This window comes from Lepidochelys olivacea (genome assembly GCF_965140295.1).
Source record: "Lepidochelys olivacea isolate rLepOli2 genome assembly, chromosome: 20".
Classification (NCBI taxonomy): Eukaryota; Metazoa; Chordata; order Testudines; family Cheloniidae; genus Lepidochelys; species Lepidochelys olivacea.
Genome location: NC_140430.1, coordinates 13,903,783 through 13,921,337, shown reverse-complemented (window position 1 = coordinate 13,921,337; position 17,555 = coordinate 13,903,783). Strand labels below are relative to the sequence as shown.

Here is a 17,555-nt window from a genome sequence, read left to right as displayed (position 1 = left end):
CTCAGGAGATCATCTAGTCCAACCCCCTGCTCAAAGCAGGCACAATCCCCAATTTTTTTTGCCCGAGATCCCTAAATGGCCCCCTCAAGGATTGAACTCAAAACCCTGGGTTTAGCAGGCCAATGCTCAAACCACTGAGCTATCCCTCCCCCAACAGGGGAGCTTCCCTATCTCAGAATACCCCAGGGTGCACCTCGACCAGTTGGAAGACCTGGGTTCTAGTCCTTGCTTCAAATTGTGGCTATTTGAATACAGGCGATTTTGAATACAGTGTCCTAACCTCTGGGCTACTAGGTGATGTAGGTAGGGCCCACCCTAAGCTATCTTTTGTGGGGGTTAGACACATGTATCGCAGCAGCCAAGATGCCAGCTCATGGCAAGGTACTCATGTCTCATGAACACTGACAAACACATCGCTGGACTCAGGCTGACTTACCTGTGTGTTAGTGTTGTTAAAACAGGTATTAAAATTCAAAGCATTTAGACGTTATTGAATGCTTGTGAGTTGCTGCCTGCATTAATCTCACTTATAGCATCTGTATCCCATATTGTAAGGTAATGTTTAAGTATTTGTATTGTGAGCCTCTGTGATGGTGTAAATCACTGGACAAGAGCCATTTACTCGTGCAGTGGTTTTCAACCTTTTTTCATTTGCGGACCCCTAAAAAGTTTCTAACAGAGGTGTGGCCGACCTTTGGAAATCTTAGACATAGTCTGTGGACCACAGTTTGAAAACCACTCAACTAGTATACAGTGCTGGTCTCCAACAGAAGCTGTTACCTCCTGGCCAATGGGGAAGGCCCGTCAACCCCAGACAGACCATTGTGGAACATTAAAGAGGACAAAAGACTTTGTTGTTCTGCTCTTCCCTCCACTGAAGATGAGTCAAGCAAGTGGATTCCTCCCATCAGCTGAGTTCACAACTCAGAGCACAGGGGTTTTAACTCCCTCCCCCCATAACAAGAAGGAAGTGTATCTTTGTGCTGCTTGGACTCTGGGGGGTAAGATTTTTCTAGGCATAGGGAAGAGATCCCCACTGCTTGGCCTGGGTTAGCCCTAAAGGACATATAGAGCTTGCTTATAGAAGTTTCTGTTAATTTTTGAAACAAGATGGTAACTCATTCGTGTATGTATGTTCACCTGCTTTAACCTTGTAACTAACTCCCTTGTATCCTTTTCCTAGATAATAAATCTATAATAAAAGTTTACAAGCATTGTCTTTGGTGTCTAAAGTGCAGTTGAGCTGGGATAAGAGACTGGTCTTTTAGGACTGGGAGTAACCTGAATACTGATGTAATTCTTGGGGTAAGGGGCCAGCTATCACAAAGGCAGTCTCACTGGGATGCAACAGACTGGGATACCCAGGGGGGCTCTGTAACTCCATGTTAAGGCTGTTATAGTACCTTAAATGTTTACATTTAATAGTTGGTTGGTGAACTCTAAGTATAGGGCTCACAGCCACTTTGGGGTTTGTGCCCTGGTTCGTTGCTCTTGAGCCACTGGAGGCCATCAGAATGAGGTGGAAGACCTGGGTTCAAGGGCTTGCTTCAAATTGTGCGTGGAGATTTGAAAACAGGTCTCTGATCTCCCAGCTGAGTGCCCTAACCTCGGGGCTTTGGGGTATAATGATATGTATAGGTAGGTCCTCGCCCAAGCTATGGTTTGTGGGGGCTAGGCATGCTCTAAGAATGCCTGCCCCCATCACGATGAGCTAGGCCAGGGGACACCTAGTTTGAGAATCTTGCCACGGCTTGGGGTGCTGAGCTATTCAGTGCCATGGGGATTTAGGCAGCTTTGCAAATGCTCACCAGTGGAAACTTAGGCACCTAGGGGATTTAGATGCCTATATCATTAGGTGGCAGCTGAGCAGGGATTTGGAGGAGTTTGGTGGCCCCTAAGTTCCTTTGTGGATCTAGACTAGTTCCTCAAGAAGCCGAGGTGAGCTGCCCAAGGTCATGCAGGAAGGCTGTGATGCTGCAGAGAATTGCACTCAGGCTCTTATCCCAGGTTAGTGACCTAATCTCCAGATCATCCATTCTCAGTCTAAAATGTGTGTGTGGGGGTGGGGGTGGTATTTGTCTTAATTTGCTCATGTTTATAACTTAAAGGTCAAATTAAAATAATAAATTTGAAATTTGGAATAAGATGCACAAAGGCTGATCCAATAAAATAAGGCAAAATCGTTTAGAATGTCACAGGAAACTTTTTTAACAGCATGACCAATTAACCTGCAGAACTCACTGCCACAAGATAATAGGGAACAAAGTGTTTAGTGTTACTAAAAGATTAGCCACTTATGGGACCAATGCTATCCGCTGTTCCATTTGATTATAAAAGACGTAAACCAAATCATCTCAGCATGGTGAGAGAACTGCACTCATGAGTCTCCCCCTGTGGGGGCGGAAGGACTATTGCCCAAGTGCTATTATTGGATAATAGGGATGGGTTGATACTGTGCCACTGTGAATGGTGGGACACCAGACCAGTTCAGACCATTGGTAGCGTTAGGATGTAGCAAATCTTTGGGATCGTCTCTGCTTTTAAGCCATCTGCATCCTGACTTGGCTTGCTGAAGATTTAGGCTTGAACGACACTGAACAGCATGTGTACATGGGATGTTATCACAGACCCCGCGAGGGGGTTAACTGCGGGGCATCTGCCTCGCCTTTCTGGACAAGCCAGCTGGGGAGATGTGCAGCGATGAAAGGGCTGGTAATAAATAACCCGGTGAGAGGATGGAGCTTTGCAAACCTACCCTCCTCCCCAGATGGAAATGAGCACTTTGTTTAATGCTCAAGCAAGACCATCACGCTACATGCCATCTCATTTTCCAACTTGCAAGTGACAGTCTGTGGTGAGGTTCCCAGACAGCAAGGACAGCGGGGACGTGCAGAACTGAGGGGGCTGTTATTGATCGTGGGCCAGAGCCTTGTCCAGGACACTCCAAAGCAGAACATGTGACCCCTGCAAAATGAGCTGTGCTAATAGTAAAAAGAAAAGGAGGACTTGTGGCACCTTAGAGATTAACCAATTTATTTGAGCATAAGCTTTCGTGAGCTACAGCTCACTTCATCGGATGTATACTGTGGAAAGTGTAGAAGATCTTTTTATATACACACAAAGCATGAAAAAATACCTCCTCCCTCCCCACTCTCCTGCTGCTGATAGCTTATCTAAAGTGATCACTCTCCTTACAATGTGTATGATAATCAAGGTGGGCCATTTCCAGCATAAATCCAGGGTTTAACAAGAACGTTGGGGGGGGGGGTAGGAAAAAACAAGGGGAAATAGGCTACCTTGCATAATGACTTAGCCATTCCCAGTCTCTATTCAAGCCTAAGTTAATTGTATCAAATTTGCAGTACTCCATAAAAATGTTCATAGAATCATAGAATATCAGGGTTGGAAGGGACCTCAGGAGGTCATCTAGACCAACCCCCTGCTCAAAGCGGACAAATCCCCAATTAAATGTTGGCATACTGTGGGGCCATGCGGGTACCCATGAACTTTGTGACTTTGTCCTTACCCATAACTATTTTACATTTGGGGACAATGTATACCTTCAGATCAGCGGCACTGCTATGGGTACCCGCATGGCCCCACAGGATGCCAACATTTTTATGGCTGATTTAGAACAACGCTTCCTCAGCTCTCGTCCCCTAACGCCCCTACTCTACTTGCGCTATATTGATGACATCTTCATCATCTGGACCCATGGAAAAGAAGCCCTTGAGGAATTCCACCATGATTTCAACAATTTCCATCCCACCATCAACCTCAGCCTGGTCCAGTCCATGCAAGAGATCCACTTCCTGGACACTACAGTGCTAATAAACGATGGTTGATTTAATTGGGGATGGGTCCTGCTTTTGAGCAGGGGGTTGGACTAGATGACCTCCTGAGGTCCCTTCCAACCCTGATATTCTATGATGGTCACATAAACACCACCCTATACCGGAAACCTACTGACCACTATTCCTACCTACATGCCTCCAGCTTTCACCCTGACCACACCATACGATCCATCGTCTACAGCCAAGCTCTGCGATACAACCGCATTTGCTCCAACCCCTCAGACAGAGAGAAACACCTACAAGATCTCTATCAAGCATTCTTACAACTACAATACCTACCTGCGGAAGTGAAGAAACAGATTGACAGAGCCAGAAGAGTTCCCAGAAGTCACCTACTACAGGACAGACCTAACAAAGAAAATAACAGAACGCCACTAGCCGTCATCTTCAGCCCCCAACTAAAACCCCTCCAACGCATTATTAAGTATCTACAACCTATCCTGAAGGATGACCCAACACTCACAAATCTTGGGAGACAGGCCAGTCCTTGCCTACAGACAGCCCCCCAACCTGAAGCAAATACTCACCAGCAACTACATACCACACAACAGAACCACTAACCCAGGAACCTATTCTTGCAACAAAGCCCGTTGCCAACTGTATCCACATATCTATTCAGGGGACACCATCACAGGGCCTAATAACATCAGCCACACTATCAGATGCTCATTCACCTGCATATCCACCAATGTGATATATGCCATCATGTGCCAGCAATGCCCCTCTGCCATGTACATTGGTCAAACTGGACAGTCTCTACGTAAAATAATAAATGGACACAAATCAGATGTCAAGAATTGTAACATTCATAAACCAGACAGAGAGCACTTCAATCTCTCTGGTCACGCGATTACAGACATGAAAGTTGTGATATTACAACAAAAAAACTTCAAATCCAGACTCCAGCGAGAAACTGTTGAATTGGAATTCATTTGCAAATTTGATACAATTAACTTAGGCTTGAATAGAGACTGGGAGTGGCTAAGTCATTATGCAAGGTAACCTATTTCCCCTTGTTTTTTCCTTACCCCCCCCCAAGACGTTCTTGTTAAACCCTGGATTTGTGCTGGAAATGGCCCACCTTGATTATCATACACATTGTAAGGAGAGTGATCACTTTAGATAAGCTATCAGCAGCAGGAGAGTGGGGTGGGAGGAGGTATTTTTTCATGCTTTGTGTGTATATAAAAAGATCTTCTACACTTTCCACTGAATGCATCCGATGAAGTGAGCTGTAGCTCACGAAAGCTCATGCTCAGATAAATTGGTTAGTCTCTAAGGTGCCACGCGTCCTCCTGTTCTTTTTGCGAATACCGACTGACACGGCTGCTACTCTGAAAGCTGTGCTAACAGTAGCTCTCTCCGCGGAGAAGGCTTCTTTGGCCAGTAATGCCTCGCCGCTCCCTAGGGCGGGCAGGAAAAGCCATGGGCATTAGAAGCAGAGCTGCCCAGATCTGGGCAATCCAGGCAGCAGCAGCAGGGGGAGGATCTGGGACACACCTGTGGGAGTGAAGGGGTTCAGTTGTGGAGTCCTACACACCGACAGTGAGCCGGTCTCCCCCCGGCTTTCCCTCCCTTCGGGCCAGGCTGGTGGGCCCCACGCTGGGACTCTGTCAATGTTTTCCTCCCCAAAGACGAGCAATGCTGCGGGCGTGACACACACGGGCCTTTGAGGACACCAGGAAACTAAAGCCTTTGTGGGTTTAATTTTTTTTTTTTAAACAAAACAAGAGGAAGCCTAAATCAGCATCCAAAGTGAGTCAGGAAAGATGCCATTTGGTTCAGCCGTAATCGCCTTAAAACCCTTGCCAGGCTGGAGAAATTAAAAAGAAAACCAAGCATCTAGTATCTCAGCTGAGCTGCAAAGCTCAGGGCCCTGCCTCCTGCTGGCTCTTCTTGTTCCAAGAGGCAGAGGGTATGAAATACCAGCATCCCAGCCAAGTGCCGGTCCCCCTCCACTTTCTCCTCCCCTAACTTGTCCCATAGTGTGGCTGTGAGCTGTTAAAACAGTGGCCCTGTTCCTCCCCAGGGCTGGCTGCATTTCAGGCCCAGGGGGGTGAGGTGTGTACTTGCAAAGCATTTTACGGTTATTTGGGATGAAAGGCGCTGTCAGCAGGCAAGCTCTTCGTTCTGCTCCTGCTCTTGCCTGCTGAGGAGCAGCAGCGTGCACCCGTGGGTGAGAACGACTGCCTGGAAAGTGGTGGCGGAGGGGCAGATGGGCCTTACTTGCACCTCTGAAAAGCAGGGATTAGAGGAGAGGGATTTATGGTGGTTTCATTGTTAATCCCCCAGATTATGTTCCCGCCGTTCCCATCTGCTCTGCCTCCTCCCACCCCATGACTTTCTCCTCACACACCCTCCCCTGCCCCCCACCCCCCGACACATCCTGTGCCCTTCCCAAAACTCCACGGCCCACTCCGACTTCTACCACTGCTTCCACTGACCTCACTCCCTATCCCTTTGTCCTCCAACTCCTGCCCCCTCTTGCCCAGACGACCTGACTCCCACCCCCTCTCCCTGCACACCAACTCCCAGCCCGTCCAACCTTCAATTCCTGCCCCCTGCCACATACCCCCCTCCCCTGCTGCCCTTCACCCCAGTGGAGATGGGTCACCAGAGGAGAGGCTGGGCCCAGCTTGCTGGTTCTGACCGGCAGCCCCTCGCTGCCACGTGAAATCACCCAGCCTCGGGCCAGGCCGACAGAAGAGGGGCCCTGCTGACACTCTGGGACTTCCTAGTTACTCTCACGCCAGGAGCGGGACTTGGCTTATGAGGGTGTCTACACACCTAAACAGACACGGGAGTTCATGGCTCATACCCTGCCCCTGGAGAAAGGGAAGGCGGCTTGGATTATCAGCCAGCCTGGCCAGAGTGCAATCAAACTGAAACCCCGTGACTAACCAGGAAAGCCAACAGCAACCTGGAACTCAACTGCCTTGCCTGGGCAGGAGTCCACGCGGCCCCGACAGGGGATCCGGAGCTGTGGCCCACCTGGGGTCCCACTTCTCTATGTTTAGCCGGAGGTGACCGACTGTCCGGCTTCTTTTTCTTCTGAGGCACTGGCAAGTGAGATCAGAGCCTGCTCTCCGCTGGGCCTCGGGAGGTGCCGTGCCAGTACTGAGTGTCCCGGGACAAGTCCTTTCTCAGCACCAAACTTGATGACGGCACCGGGGCACTCTGCGTCGATGAGGACGTGTTAGGAACCGGGTCCCCGGAGCTGAATTGGGGTGTAGAGTTGCGTGAGGATCGCTTTAAGCCGCTGCTCCCTTTCTGTAAGTGTTCTAGGGTGGACCTCGCAGCAGATCTGACAGCGATCCTTTTGGTGACCCTCCCCTAGGCACCATAAGCACGAAGAGTGTGGATCATTCTTCGGCATGCACTTTGCGCAGACCACACCATTTTTAAACCCTGGGGACCGCAGCATACCACGGCTCTGGGGAGTCAAAAGGGGCGGAGGGACCCCTAACAACTCTAATCACTAGCTACTAACTAAAACTACTGAGATAAACTATATACAAAGAACTGCTGAAGATGCTTGCTAAAGCAAGGGCTACGGGAAGTTCCAGCCTCCGTCACTGGCGGCAAGAAGGAACTGAAGGGGGGGTTGGGGGGGACAGGGTTCTATATCGAGCGCCATGAAGGCACAACTCCAGGGGGTGCCCAGACCGACCCGACGGATGCTGCTCGGTGAAAAATCTTCCGGCTACCATGCACGCGCATACACCTGATTGCAATTGACATGAACACGCACTCGAAGAAGAACGCGGAGTTTGGAGTTTATTCAGTCTGAGTTTTAAAAACCAGCTACAATTCAGCAGGAAGAACACAGTTGTCTGTGCTAGTAACTCGCAGCTCCCTTCCCAGCCCTTCCTTTTGAAAATCAGGACCTTTACTTTGGTGCCTAAATAAAGGATTTTGCAGTTTAAAATTAACCTCCTAGTTCTGAACATTTCCACCCCCCTGCAGGTGCTTCTTCACCTCTTGAATAATAAGCTAAATAAATTGAGCTCCATCAGCCTCTTGCTCCGAGGCAGGTTTTCCAGAACTTGAATCATTCTTGCAGCTCTTGTCTGAATCACCATTTTTTCCATCCTCCTCTTTGAAGAGTGGACGCCAGGACTGGACACAGTATCCAGTAATGCCCTGGCCAATGCTATGCACCGAGATAATACCACCTTCCTACTCCATCTCCCCTGCTTTGTACATCCAAGGACTATGGATGTCTCCTCAGCCACCGCACCGCATCGGGAGCTCATGTTTAGCTGGTTTCCACCATGAGCTCCCCACACCCTTTTCAGACTCTTATTCCCAGGACGCAGCCGGTGACACCTATCTTCTTCACGAAAGCTTATGCTCTAATAAATTGGTTAGTCTCTAAGGTGCCACAAGTCCTCCTTTTCTTTTTGCGAATACAGACTAACACGGCTGCTACTCTGAAATATGTCAGACCAGGCATTCAGCCAGGTGTGAAAGGTGCCCAGGTTATCTTCATTGCTGTCTCTCACTGTCCTGTCTTCATCATGATTTAACAACCTGCAAACTTTATTGGCAGTGATTCCCCATTTCCTGCCCAATGGCTGAATAGTGAATGGCATTGAGCCAAGAACTGATCTTGGTTGGAAACACTCCCCATGCATTGATGATTCCTCATTAGCGATTATGTTTTGAGCTCTAGGGCTTAGCTAGCCTTCAACCCTACTTGCCGTAGGCCTTGTCTACATGGGGAAATTGACTGGAATAGCTACTGCAGAATAAGCTAGTCCAGAAAACTCCCCATGTGGACACTTTTGGTCCAGCACAGCTGCTGTGCTTCAGATTCATGCCCTACTTTATTCTGGAACAACTTCCCCATGTAGACAAGACTTAAGGTACAGATGGGGGAACTGAGGCACACAGACGCTAAGTGACTTGCCCAGGAAGTCTGTGGCAGAATAAGAAATTGAACCCAGGTCTCTCCTGGCCCAACCACCACAAGGCCAACCTTCCTCTCTAATCCTCCCAGCATACTCTGTATGGGTTTCTCAGCCATCGTGGTTCAAAGTCAAAACCTTCCCCTTTTAAATACAGCTCCCACCCACCGCAAAGATGCGGGGTCAGAGGATGGTACTGAGCGTGTCTTCCTCCATCTCCTCCTCCTCTGGACTCGGCTGCTTGATGGGCAGGGACTTGAGATACTCCAGGTGCCTGCGGGTTTCGGCCTGGTTCCGCTGAACGTAGTAGAGCACGTAGGCGATGAGCACTGTAAACCAGCAGAACATGGTGACCAGCATGGCCACGTCCGTGGTCCTCTGCTGGACGCTGCAGAAGTCGATGCCGGTGTTGAGCAGGAGGGCGAAGGGCTGGCCGGCGTACTCCTCCCGGGCCGCGCTGGCACACACCACGTCCTCCAGGGTCTCGGCCTCCAGGGGCAGGGCCTCCAGCAGCTTCTGCAGGGAGCAGCCGCAGTGCCACGGGTTGCCGTAGAGGCGCATCTTGGCCCGCAGGGCAGAGGCAGCCTCGGCGGGGCCCAGCTGCCGGAGCCGGTTATTGGAGAGGTCCAGCAGCTGCAAACGGCTGCCCAGCTCCCCGAAGGCGGCTAGGGAGATGTTCTCGATCAGGTTGTCAGAGAGGTAGAGTTCCCGCAGCTGGCGCAGCTCCCGCAAGGCACCATCCGGGAGGCCGGTGATCTCGTTGGAGTCCAGGTAGAGCACGCGGGTGTCGCGGGGGATGCCCTGGGGGATCTCCCGCAGCTGCCCATGGGTGCAGCTCACTACCCTGCTCTCCAGCGGGCAGCGGCAGCCCTCAGGACATGCCAGGCCGCCACAGCGGCAGAGAACCACGAGGAGGAGCCAGGGCAGCACTGGCATTTCTGCATAGCTCCCCCTGCCTCTTCTTGGCTCTCCAGGACCCTCACAGCAGGGAAAGAGCCCCTGGGATGCAGGCTGGCCACCCCGTCTGGAAAGCAAGAGACAAGCCCCTGGATGTAAAGAGCGCTGGGAGGTGGGGCGGTAAGATGCTGGCACGTGCGTGTGTGTGGACAGGCCACTATCCGGGCAGGCTGCAGAGCAAGAGGGGGCACAGGATTAGTGGTCAGAGCAGGGAGCTAAGTCAGGACTCCTGGGTTCTAGCCCTAGAGCTGCGAGGGAAGTGTGGTCTAGTGGGTTAGCTAGAGCAGGGGGGCTGGGAATCAGGACTCCTGGATTCTATCCCAGCTTTGGGGAGGAGGTGCAGTCTAGTGGTTAGAGCAGGGTGGAATTCAGAGGCAGGACTCCTACTGCTGGCAGGGAAGTGGGTCTAGTGGGTTAGACCAGTGGGTCGCAGTGGCTCTGGTCAGCACCGCCAACCGAGTGGTTAAAAGTCCCGTCAGCGGCGCTGCCCGGCTAAGGCCGGCTAGTGCCTACCTGTTCTGACACCGCGCTGTGCCCCAGACGCAGCCAGCAGCAGGTCCGGCTCCTAGGTGGAGGGCCACGGGGCTCTGCGTGCTGCCCCCATCCCAAGCACCGGCTCCGCACTCCTCACCGGTTCCCAGCCAATGAGAGCTGGAGGGGTGGTGCCTGTGGGCAAGAGCCTAGGAACTAGAGGGGGGACATGCCACTATTTCTGGAAGCCGCCTGAGGTAAGTGCTGCCCGGAGCCTACACCCCCCCCCCCCCGCCCTCCCGCACCCCAGCCCTCTATCCCAGCCCTGAGACCCCCCCCAAGCCCAGAGCCCTCTCCTGCACCCCAAACCCCTCATCCCTGGCCCCACTGCAGAGCCTGCACCCCCAGCCAGAGCCCTGGCCCCCTCCCACACCCCAAACTCCTCATCCCCAGCTCCTTTGGGTCACAGACATCAACGATTTTCTTTAACTGGGTCACCAGAAAACCACTAGGTTAGATACAGCAGGGGAACTGGGAGTCAGGACTCCTGGGTTCTATTCCCAGCTGGGGAAGGGGGTCGGGTCTAGTGGTTAGAGCAGAGACTGGGTGGGGCCCACTCTACCCAGGATAACAACAAAGGAAGCAATTCAAACAAAAATACCTGGCTGCATCTGCTCCCCCCGACTCCAGCGGTAGCCGGGGGTGTGTGCGCGCAGCAGGTGCCTGAAGAACTAAACCCCGCCAGGAGCACCCTAGGGTGCTAACCCTGTTTACTTCTCCTGCCCCCCACCCCTTACCCTTGAGCCCCTGGCTGCCCCGCCCAATCCGGCAGCGACCCCCGCCCCGCCTTGTTCATCACTGGCTGGAGGGCTGGGGGGGGCTCAGGAGCTGCTGTGCCCGGCGCTGCACGAACCCGGCTCTGTCCTCCCGGGGCTCCCCCCGCGATCCTGCCTGGAGCCCTGGGGCCGAGCATCCCCCGGGGCCGCTATCACCCCCCGGGGCCGGTAAATGCACCCACCGGGATGGGGGCTGTTCCGGGCCCCGGGCTCCTCGTTCGGGCTCCGGGCCAGCCCCAGCCCTGGGCATCCGCCAGCCCGGCCCCGCCAGCCCGCGCCTGCCAACTTCCCCGGCGGGACCGGCCGCTGCCTGCGGCAGAGCCAGCCCCGCCAGCCGGCACCGTGCGTCAGAGCTGCGGGCCCCGAGCCCAGCCCCCCCCCACACCCCCCGCAGAGCCGGCCCCCTCCCCTGCCTCCAGCCCCTCCCCTGCCTCCAGCCCCCCACCAGAGCCTGGCCTCCAGCCCCCTCCTCCAGAGCCCGGCCCCCTCCCCTGCCTCCAGCCCCTCCCCTGCCCTGAGCCCGGCCCCCCCTTCCTCCAGCCTCCCTCCGCTGCCCCCCACGAGCCCTGCCTCCTCCCCTGCCCCCCCTTCCTCCAGCCTCCCTCCTCTGCCCCCCCCCAGAGCCCGGCCCCCTCCCCTGCCTCCAACCCCCCACCAGAGCCCTGCCTCCAGCCCCCTCCTCCAGAGCCCGGCCCCCTCCCCTGCCTCCAGCCCCCCACCAGAGCCCTGCCTCCAGCCCCCTCCTCCAGAGCCCGGCCCCCTCCCCTGCCTCCAGCCCCCCACCAGAGCCCGGCCCCCTCCACTGCCTCCAGCCCCTCACCAGAGCCCGGCCTCCAGCCCCCTCCTCCAGAGCCCGGCCCCCTCCCCTGCTTCCAGCCCCCCACCAGAGCCCGGCCCCCTCACCTGCCTCCAGCCCCTCCCCTCCCCTGAGCCCGGCCCCCCCTTCCTCCAGCCTCCCTCCGCTGCCCCCCCCCGAGCCCTGCCTCCTCCCCTGCCCCCCCTTCCTCCAGCCTCCCTCCTCTGCCCCCCCCAGAGCCCGGCCCCCTCCCCTGCCTCCAGCCACTCCCCTGCCCCGAGCCCGGCCCCCCCTTCCTCCAGCCTCCCTCCCCTGCCTCCAGCCCCCCCATCAGAGCCCTGCCTCCAGCCCCTCCCCTGCCCCGAGCCCGGCCCCCCCTTCCTCCAGCCTCCCTCCGCTGCCCCCCCCGAGCCCGGCCCCCCCTTCCTCCAGCCTCCCTCCCCTGCCCCCCCCCGAGCCCGGCCCCCTCCCCTGCCTCCAGCCCCCCACCGGAGCCCCCAACTCCTTCCCCCCCACAGAGCCCTTCACCCAGTGCCTCCTTCCCCACAACCAGGCTGCCTCCAACACTCCCCCACAGCCCTGCTGCCAACATCCCCAATATCCCCCACAACTCTGCCCCCCACCCTCCCCACAGCCCTGCCTCCAGCTCCCCAGACACACTGCTCTTCCTCAACACCCCCTTCTCCCAACCACCCCATCCACACTTCCTGACTTCAGCCCCCCAGATACATATTGCCTTCCCTCCCAGTCCCCAATACTCCCATATACTGCCTCCCTCTGACACCCCTCACTCCCTCTTTCTCCCAACCCCTAGGCATTGCCCTTCCCCCAACCCCCCATTCCCTCCACAACCCTCCATCTAACCCCCCAGACACACCGCCTCCTTTTTACACTCCCTCCATACCCACACACACACCCCCTCCCACTGACACCCCCATACACACTGCTGTTCCCCCTACACTCCCTCCCCCACCCCTTCCAATCTTCCCCCACAGCCCACTGACACCCCCCCAGACATACCACCCTTCCCCCAACATCCCTTCACCCCCACTGCCCTCCCTCTGACACCCACACACACACTGCCCTCTCCAACGTGCCCAAACACCCCCCCGCCCCATCCCCCACACTGCCCTCCCTCCCTCTGACACCCCCCACCCATACTCCCTCCCTCCCTCTACTCGGGTTGGTATTGGTCCATTACTAGATGGAAATAGTAGGATTGTCAATAATGCAGACAAGGCAGATGTGTTCAATAAATATTTCTGTTCTGTATTGGGGGGAAATGATTTAGTCATATTACCCAACACTCTTTCCATTCCACTAGTGCCACTGGAGGATGTTAAACAGCAGCTATTAGAGTCAGAACATTTTTAAATCAGCAGGCTCAAATAACTTGAATCCAAGAGTTTTAAAAGAGCTGGCTGAGGAGCAGTGCTGGACATTAACATTGGGGAAGTTCCAGAAGACTGAAAGAAAGCTAATGTGTCAATTTTTAAAAAGGGTAAAATGGGATGTCCTGGGTAACTATAATACTGTTAGTCTGACCGATAGTGGGCATGATATGGAGCAGCTGATATGGGACTGGATTGATAAAGAATTAAAAGGGGGAGGGGTGTCTTATAATTAATGCCAATCAACATGGGTTTATGGAAAATAGATCCTATCAAACTACCTTGATATCTTTTTTTTTTTTATGAGATCACAAGTTTGGCTGATAGAGGTAATAGCGTCGATGTAATGTGCTGAGACGTCTGTAAGGTGTTTGACTTGGTACCACACGACATTTTGATTAAAAAGTAGAAAGATATAAAATTAACATGGCACCCATTGACCGCATTAAAAGCTGGCTAAGTGACAGGTCTCACAATGTAATTGTAAATGGGGGATCATTGAACGGGTCTGTTTCCAGTGGGGTCCTGCAGGGATGGGTTCTTGGCCCTACACTATTTAAAATGTTTATGAATGACCTAAACTCATCTCTGATAAAGTTCACAGATGACACAAAAATTGGGGAGCAGTAAATAAAGAAGCGGATTGGTCACTGATACAGAGCGAGCTGGATCGCTTGGTAGATTGGGCCCAGGCAAACAATGTGTTTTCATAGGGCTAAATGGAACTGATTACATCTAGGAAAAAAGAATGCTGGCCACACTTACAGGATGGGGGGCTCGATCCTGGGAAGGAGCAACTCCAAAAAAGATTTGGGGCTGCTGGTGGATAATCAGATGAACAGGGGGCTCTCAGTGCAATCTCGAGTCAGAAGAGCAAGGTTATATGCCTTTGAAGTGCAATCGCTGCTGGAATAGAGAGTCCATTTCTGGTGCCCCCGATTGAAGACTGTTGAGGAGATTGGGAAGAGGTCAAAGAAGAGTCCTGAGAATGATTAAAGGATTAGAAAACCTGCCTTATAGTGATAGACTCAAGGTGCTCAATTTCTGCTGCTTAACAAAGAGATGGTTAAAGGGTGACTTGATCACAGGCTCTAGGTACGTACACGGGGAACAAATATTTACTAATGGGAGTGTCAATCTAGTACAGAAAGGTCTAACCCACTCCAGTGGCTGGAAGTTGAAGCTAGACATATTCAGATGGCAATAAAGTATAACTTTTTAACAGAGAGAGTAATTAACCATTGGAACAATTTACCAAGGGTGGTGGTGGATTCGCCATCACTTGCAATTTTAAAATCAAGATGGGATGTTTTTATAAAAGAGATGCCCTAGGAATTAGTCTGGGGCAGTTCTCTGGTTTGTGTTACACAGGAGGACAGGCTAGGCGGTCCCGTCTGGTCTTGGAATCTATGAAATACTCCCCCCACATGCAACCCCCTTTCTCTGACACCTCCCCCAGCTCGACACGCCACACTCCAACACCGCCACTCCCCTTCAACCCCCCCAAGCTTCCCCCATTCCCCGTCTCCCAGCCCCTCCATACACGCATTCGCCCAATCACTGGCACCCCACACATCCATACATGCCCCCACATCCAGTCCCCACTTGCCACCCCACAAGACTCCCCAAGGTCCCCCTCCCCATGCCCCAACACCTCCCCCCATTCATTCCCCCCCAGTGGGACAAATGCTGCCCTCTCATCACATCCCCAGATCCTTCTGGGACACGCTGGCAGCTTCCAAGGTGTGGGGGCCTGGCTAGGGTCAAAGGACATTCCCCTGAGAGCGCCATTTAGAGCGGCCCCCCCAGCTCCTTCCGGGGGAGGGGTCAGGCCCCCAATAGCTTTGGTTTATAGCATCTATGTCCATGACTGGGGACCTCCTGCTTACCCCAAGGGCTGCTAGGGAGAATGGGGGAGGGGCAGGTTAGTTACCGGAGGATGGGGGCAAGGGGATGCCAGGGAGCAGTGGAGGGGGGTCCATGGGACAGAGAAGTCTCAAGGGGTGGTGGGAGCATTTTAGGGTCCCAGCCCAGGGAGTGGGGGAGGGCAGGTCCTTGGGTCATTTCCCCATGCCAGATTTCAGCTTTCCTTAGAACAGCACCCGGCACAGATCTGCAGCAGGCAAAACAAGCCCAAAGCCACATGCCTCGGCCCACACTGGGGGGACAAGACTGGAGTAGGCACAAGCTGCCCCACCTCCGGGCAGGGATGTAGAGAACCCACCCCCACCCCCGCCCCCTGCTTTGTGCAGGTTTAGCCAGAGGTGCTGGGGCCTGGAGAGGGGTGCATGGTGGGGTAGGGGGAGCTGGATGATCTCACAGGCTCTGAAAGCCCCCACTGCTCCTCATTGTTCTCACTGCAGGGAGGGGGGATTCCCATTAGGAACTGGGGAGGTGGGGGAGATTCTCCGTTGTTCCCGGGGGAGCTGCTGGGAACTGCGCTCCCGGGACAAGCTAGTTCCAGCTCTCTCACCTCCATTGAAACCCTGGCGAAGGCAGTGTGACCTAGTGGCTAGAGAACAGGACTGGGGTCTATCCCCAGCTTTGTCACTGTGTGACCTTGGGCAAGTGACTTTTCCCTGCTCCGTGCCTCAGTTTCCCCTCACACCTCTCAGCTGTTCCTCGGTGCTTGTTGGGATAGGGAGCAACTCATTCTGGCTGTGCAGCACCCAGTATAAGATGGGCCCTGATCTCAGCAGTAGCCAGCCCAGAAATAGAAACAGAAGACTGAAGCGCCTTCCCCAGTCCCTCACAGCATGAAAGAGAGATGCAAAGGATGGCCTCCCCGCATAAACACAAAGACCCTCCTGCCTGACAGGAACTTGCCCCACATCCCTCTGGAGCAGATCAAAGCTCCAGCAACCAGGCCTATGGTGGCAAAGTTTAAGTAGTTGCAGGCTGCAATTAGAGAGCGAGAGATAGCCAAGGGGAAGGGGCTGGGAGTTTGCGGTGGCTCCAAAGGCTGATGGGGACAAATTCCAAAAGCACTAGACAGACTTTGTAAGTGGCTTAGAGACTCTGGGAGACGTTACCCTGCACCTTGGCGAAACGGCAGCTGGGGGATTTTTACAGGGAAAGATGCGGCTGGCTCTGGAGGAACTCTTTGAGCAAGTTCAGACCTGGATCCAGAGTGGGCAACCCCAAAAGCTCTGGTGAAAGGTGGGGCTCAGGCCCCTGCCAGACAAGTACTAAACTCTAGGGCAGTGACTGAAGCACCTCTGCTGCCAGTGCTGGACTGACCTCCCCCCAGCCAAGACATGAGGAAGTTTACTGGGATGAAATGCCAAAGAGATCAGAGGCAGAATGCATTGCCTGGTTAGAACGGCAGGGTGTATGACAGTCTGTACCCCAGAGCACCCTTTTTCAAGACTATGATAAATTTTGAGCAAACTATGCCTTGCAAGGTATCATCTGAAAACTCATAATTTGCTGATCATTATTGTCCTGATAAAATGTGTGGCAACATTGCATATAAAATTATAAGATTCTATTGTATGATATTACTGAGACATGTTCCAAATCTGGGGAAGCAGCCACAAACCAGTTCCTCAGAGACAAAAGGCAAACTGACCCCTAAGCCAGGTGTCAGCAAAATCAAATGGGCCATCACCTGGACAAGGGCCATTCTTTGGCAGAAAAAAGGGTGTGAGCGAGAAATTTACTCGTTGGCAAAGAAACAGCTGGAGGTTCCCATCCTCACAGATTTTGTCTCCTGTACCCCAGCTGGAGATGATTCTCAAAGAGGCGGAAAAGGTGTAAGAATGCGGAACAGAGGCCCCAAGATCTCTCTCCCTTCATCTCTCCCCACGGCAGCCACAACACCTGAGGAACAAAGAAACAGCTTTGGACTAAGGGAGGGATCCTGTCTGAAAGTTCAGCCAATAAGACTGCTGAAGCACTGTGTAAGAGAGACCTGTGCTTTGAATTCATTTAGCTTGTTAAGTTAGGTTAATAAAATGGCAGACTTTATATGAGGTTGTATTGTCCAGGAGAGAGCTGGGCAGTACATGACTCATGTTTCTGGGGGCAAATCTGGGACTGGGAGTTTCTCTGCAGTGTAAGTCAGGAGCGGCTGGCTGTAGCACTCAGACAGCGTAGGTGGGAGTGATGTACATGCTGGAGGCTGCATGTGGGCACCCCAGGCTGGAGAATTGTCCATCAGTCCAGATTGCGCCCCAGGGAACGTCACAGCTGGTGTCGCTTTGTTTACCTGGCGCACCACAATTGATGCAACCCAGCACAGATGCACAGCACAAGTATACTACAGGGCTGGGACCAGCATGGCCGACCTGATTTACGTCATGGCCTAGCCGCGCGACAGACAGACCCAACGCGGACAG

The 17,555-nt window shown here is 53.6% G+C and overlaps 1 protein-coding gene across 5 annotated transcripts; it reads right to left on the bottom strand.

Moving 5' to 3' along the window:
• Window positions 1–7,614: 7,614 nt before the first annotated feature.
• Window positions 7,615–11,369, bottom strand: LOC311510657 (leucine-rich repeat-containing protein 3-like). Of its 5 annotated transcripts, none has more exons than XM_084610497.1 (3): window positions 11,211–11,369; window positions 10,235–10,387; window positions 7,615–9,788 (listed from the first exon to the last, which is right to left on the bottom strand). In XM_084610497.1, exons 1-3 carry the CDS (start codon window positions 11,276–11,278, stop codon window positions 8,948–8,950), a joined length of 1,062 nt encoding a protein of 353 aa, XP_084466623.1. In that variant the 5' UTR covers window positions 11,279–11,369; the 3' UTR covers window positions 7,615–8,947. The 5 variants fall into 5 exon arrangements, with proteins under 5 accessions (XP_084466623.1, XP_084466626.1, XP_084466625.1 ...); XM_084610500.1 differs by having other exon boundaries at window positions 10,235–10,408; window positions 11,211–11,352; XM_084610499.1 differs by lacking the exon at window positions 11,211–11,369 and adding an exon at window positions 10,854–10,963 and having other exon boundaries at window positions 10,235–10,408.
• Between the last annotated feature and the right edge of the window lie 6,186 nt (window positions 11,370–17,555).

Coding starts and splice junctions, on each gene's coding strand:
- LOC311510657 (XM_084610497.1), bottom strand. CDS start 11,278: ATGCCCAGGGCTGGGGCTGGCCCGGAGCCCGAACGAGGAGCCCGGGGC. Junction 10,388..11,210: donor CCGGAACAGCCCCCATCCCG/GTGGGTGCATTT, acceptor TCTTGCCCACAG/GCACCACCCCTCCAGCTCTC. Junction 9,789..10,234: donor ACAGCGCGGTGTCAGAACAG/GTAGGCACTAGC, acceptor CTTGCTTTCCAG/ACGGGGTGGCCAGCCTGCAT.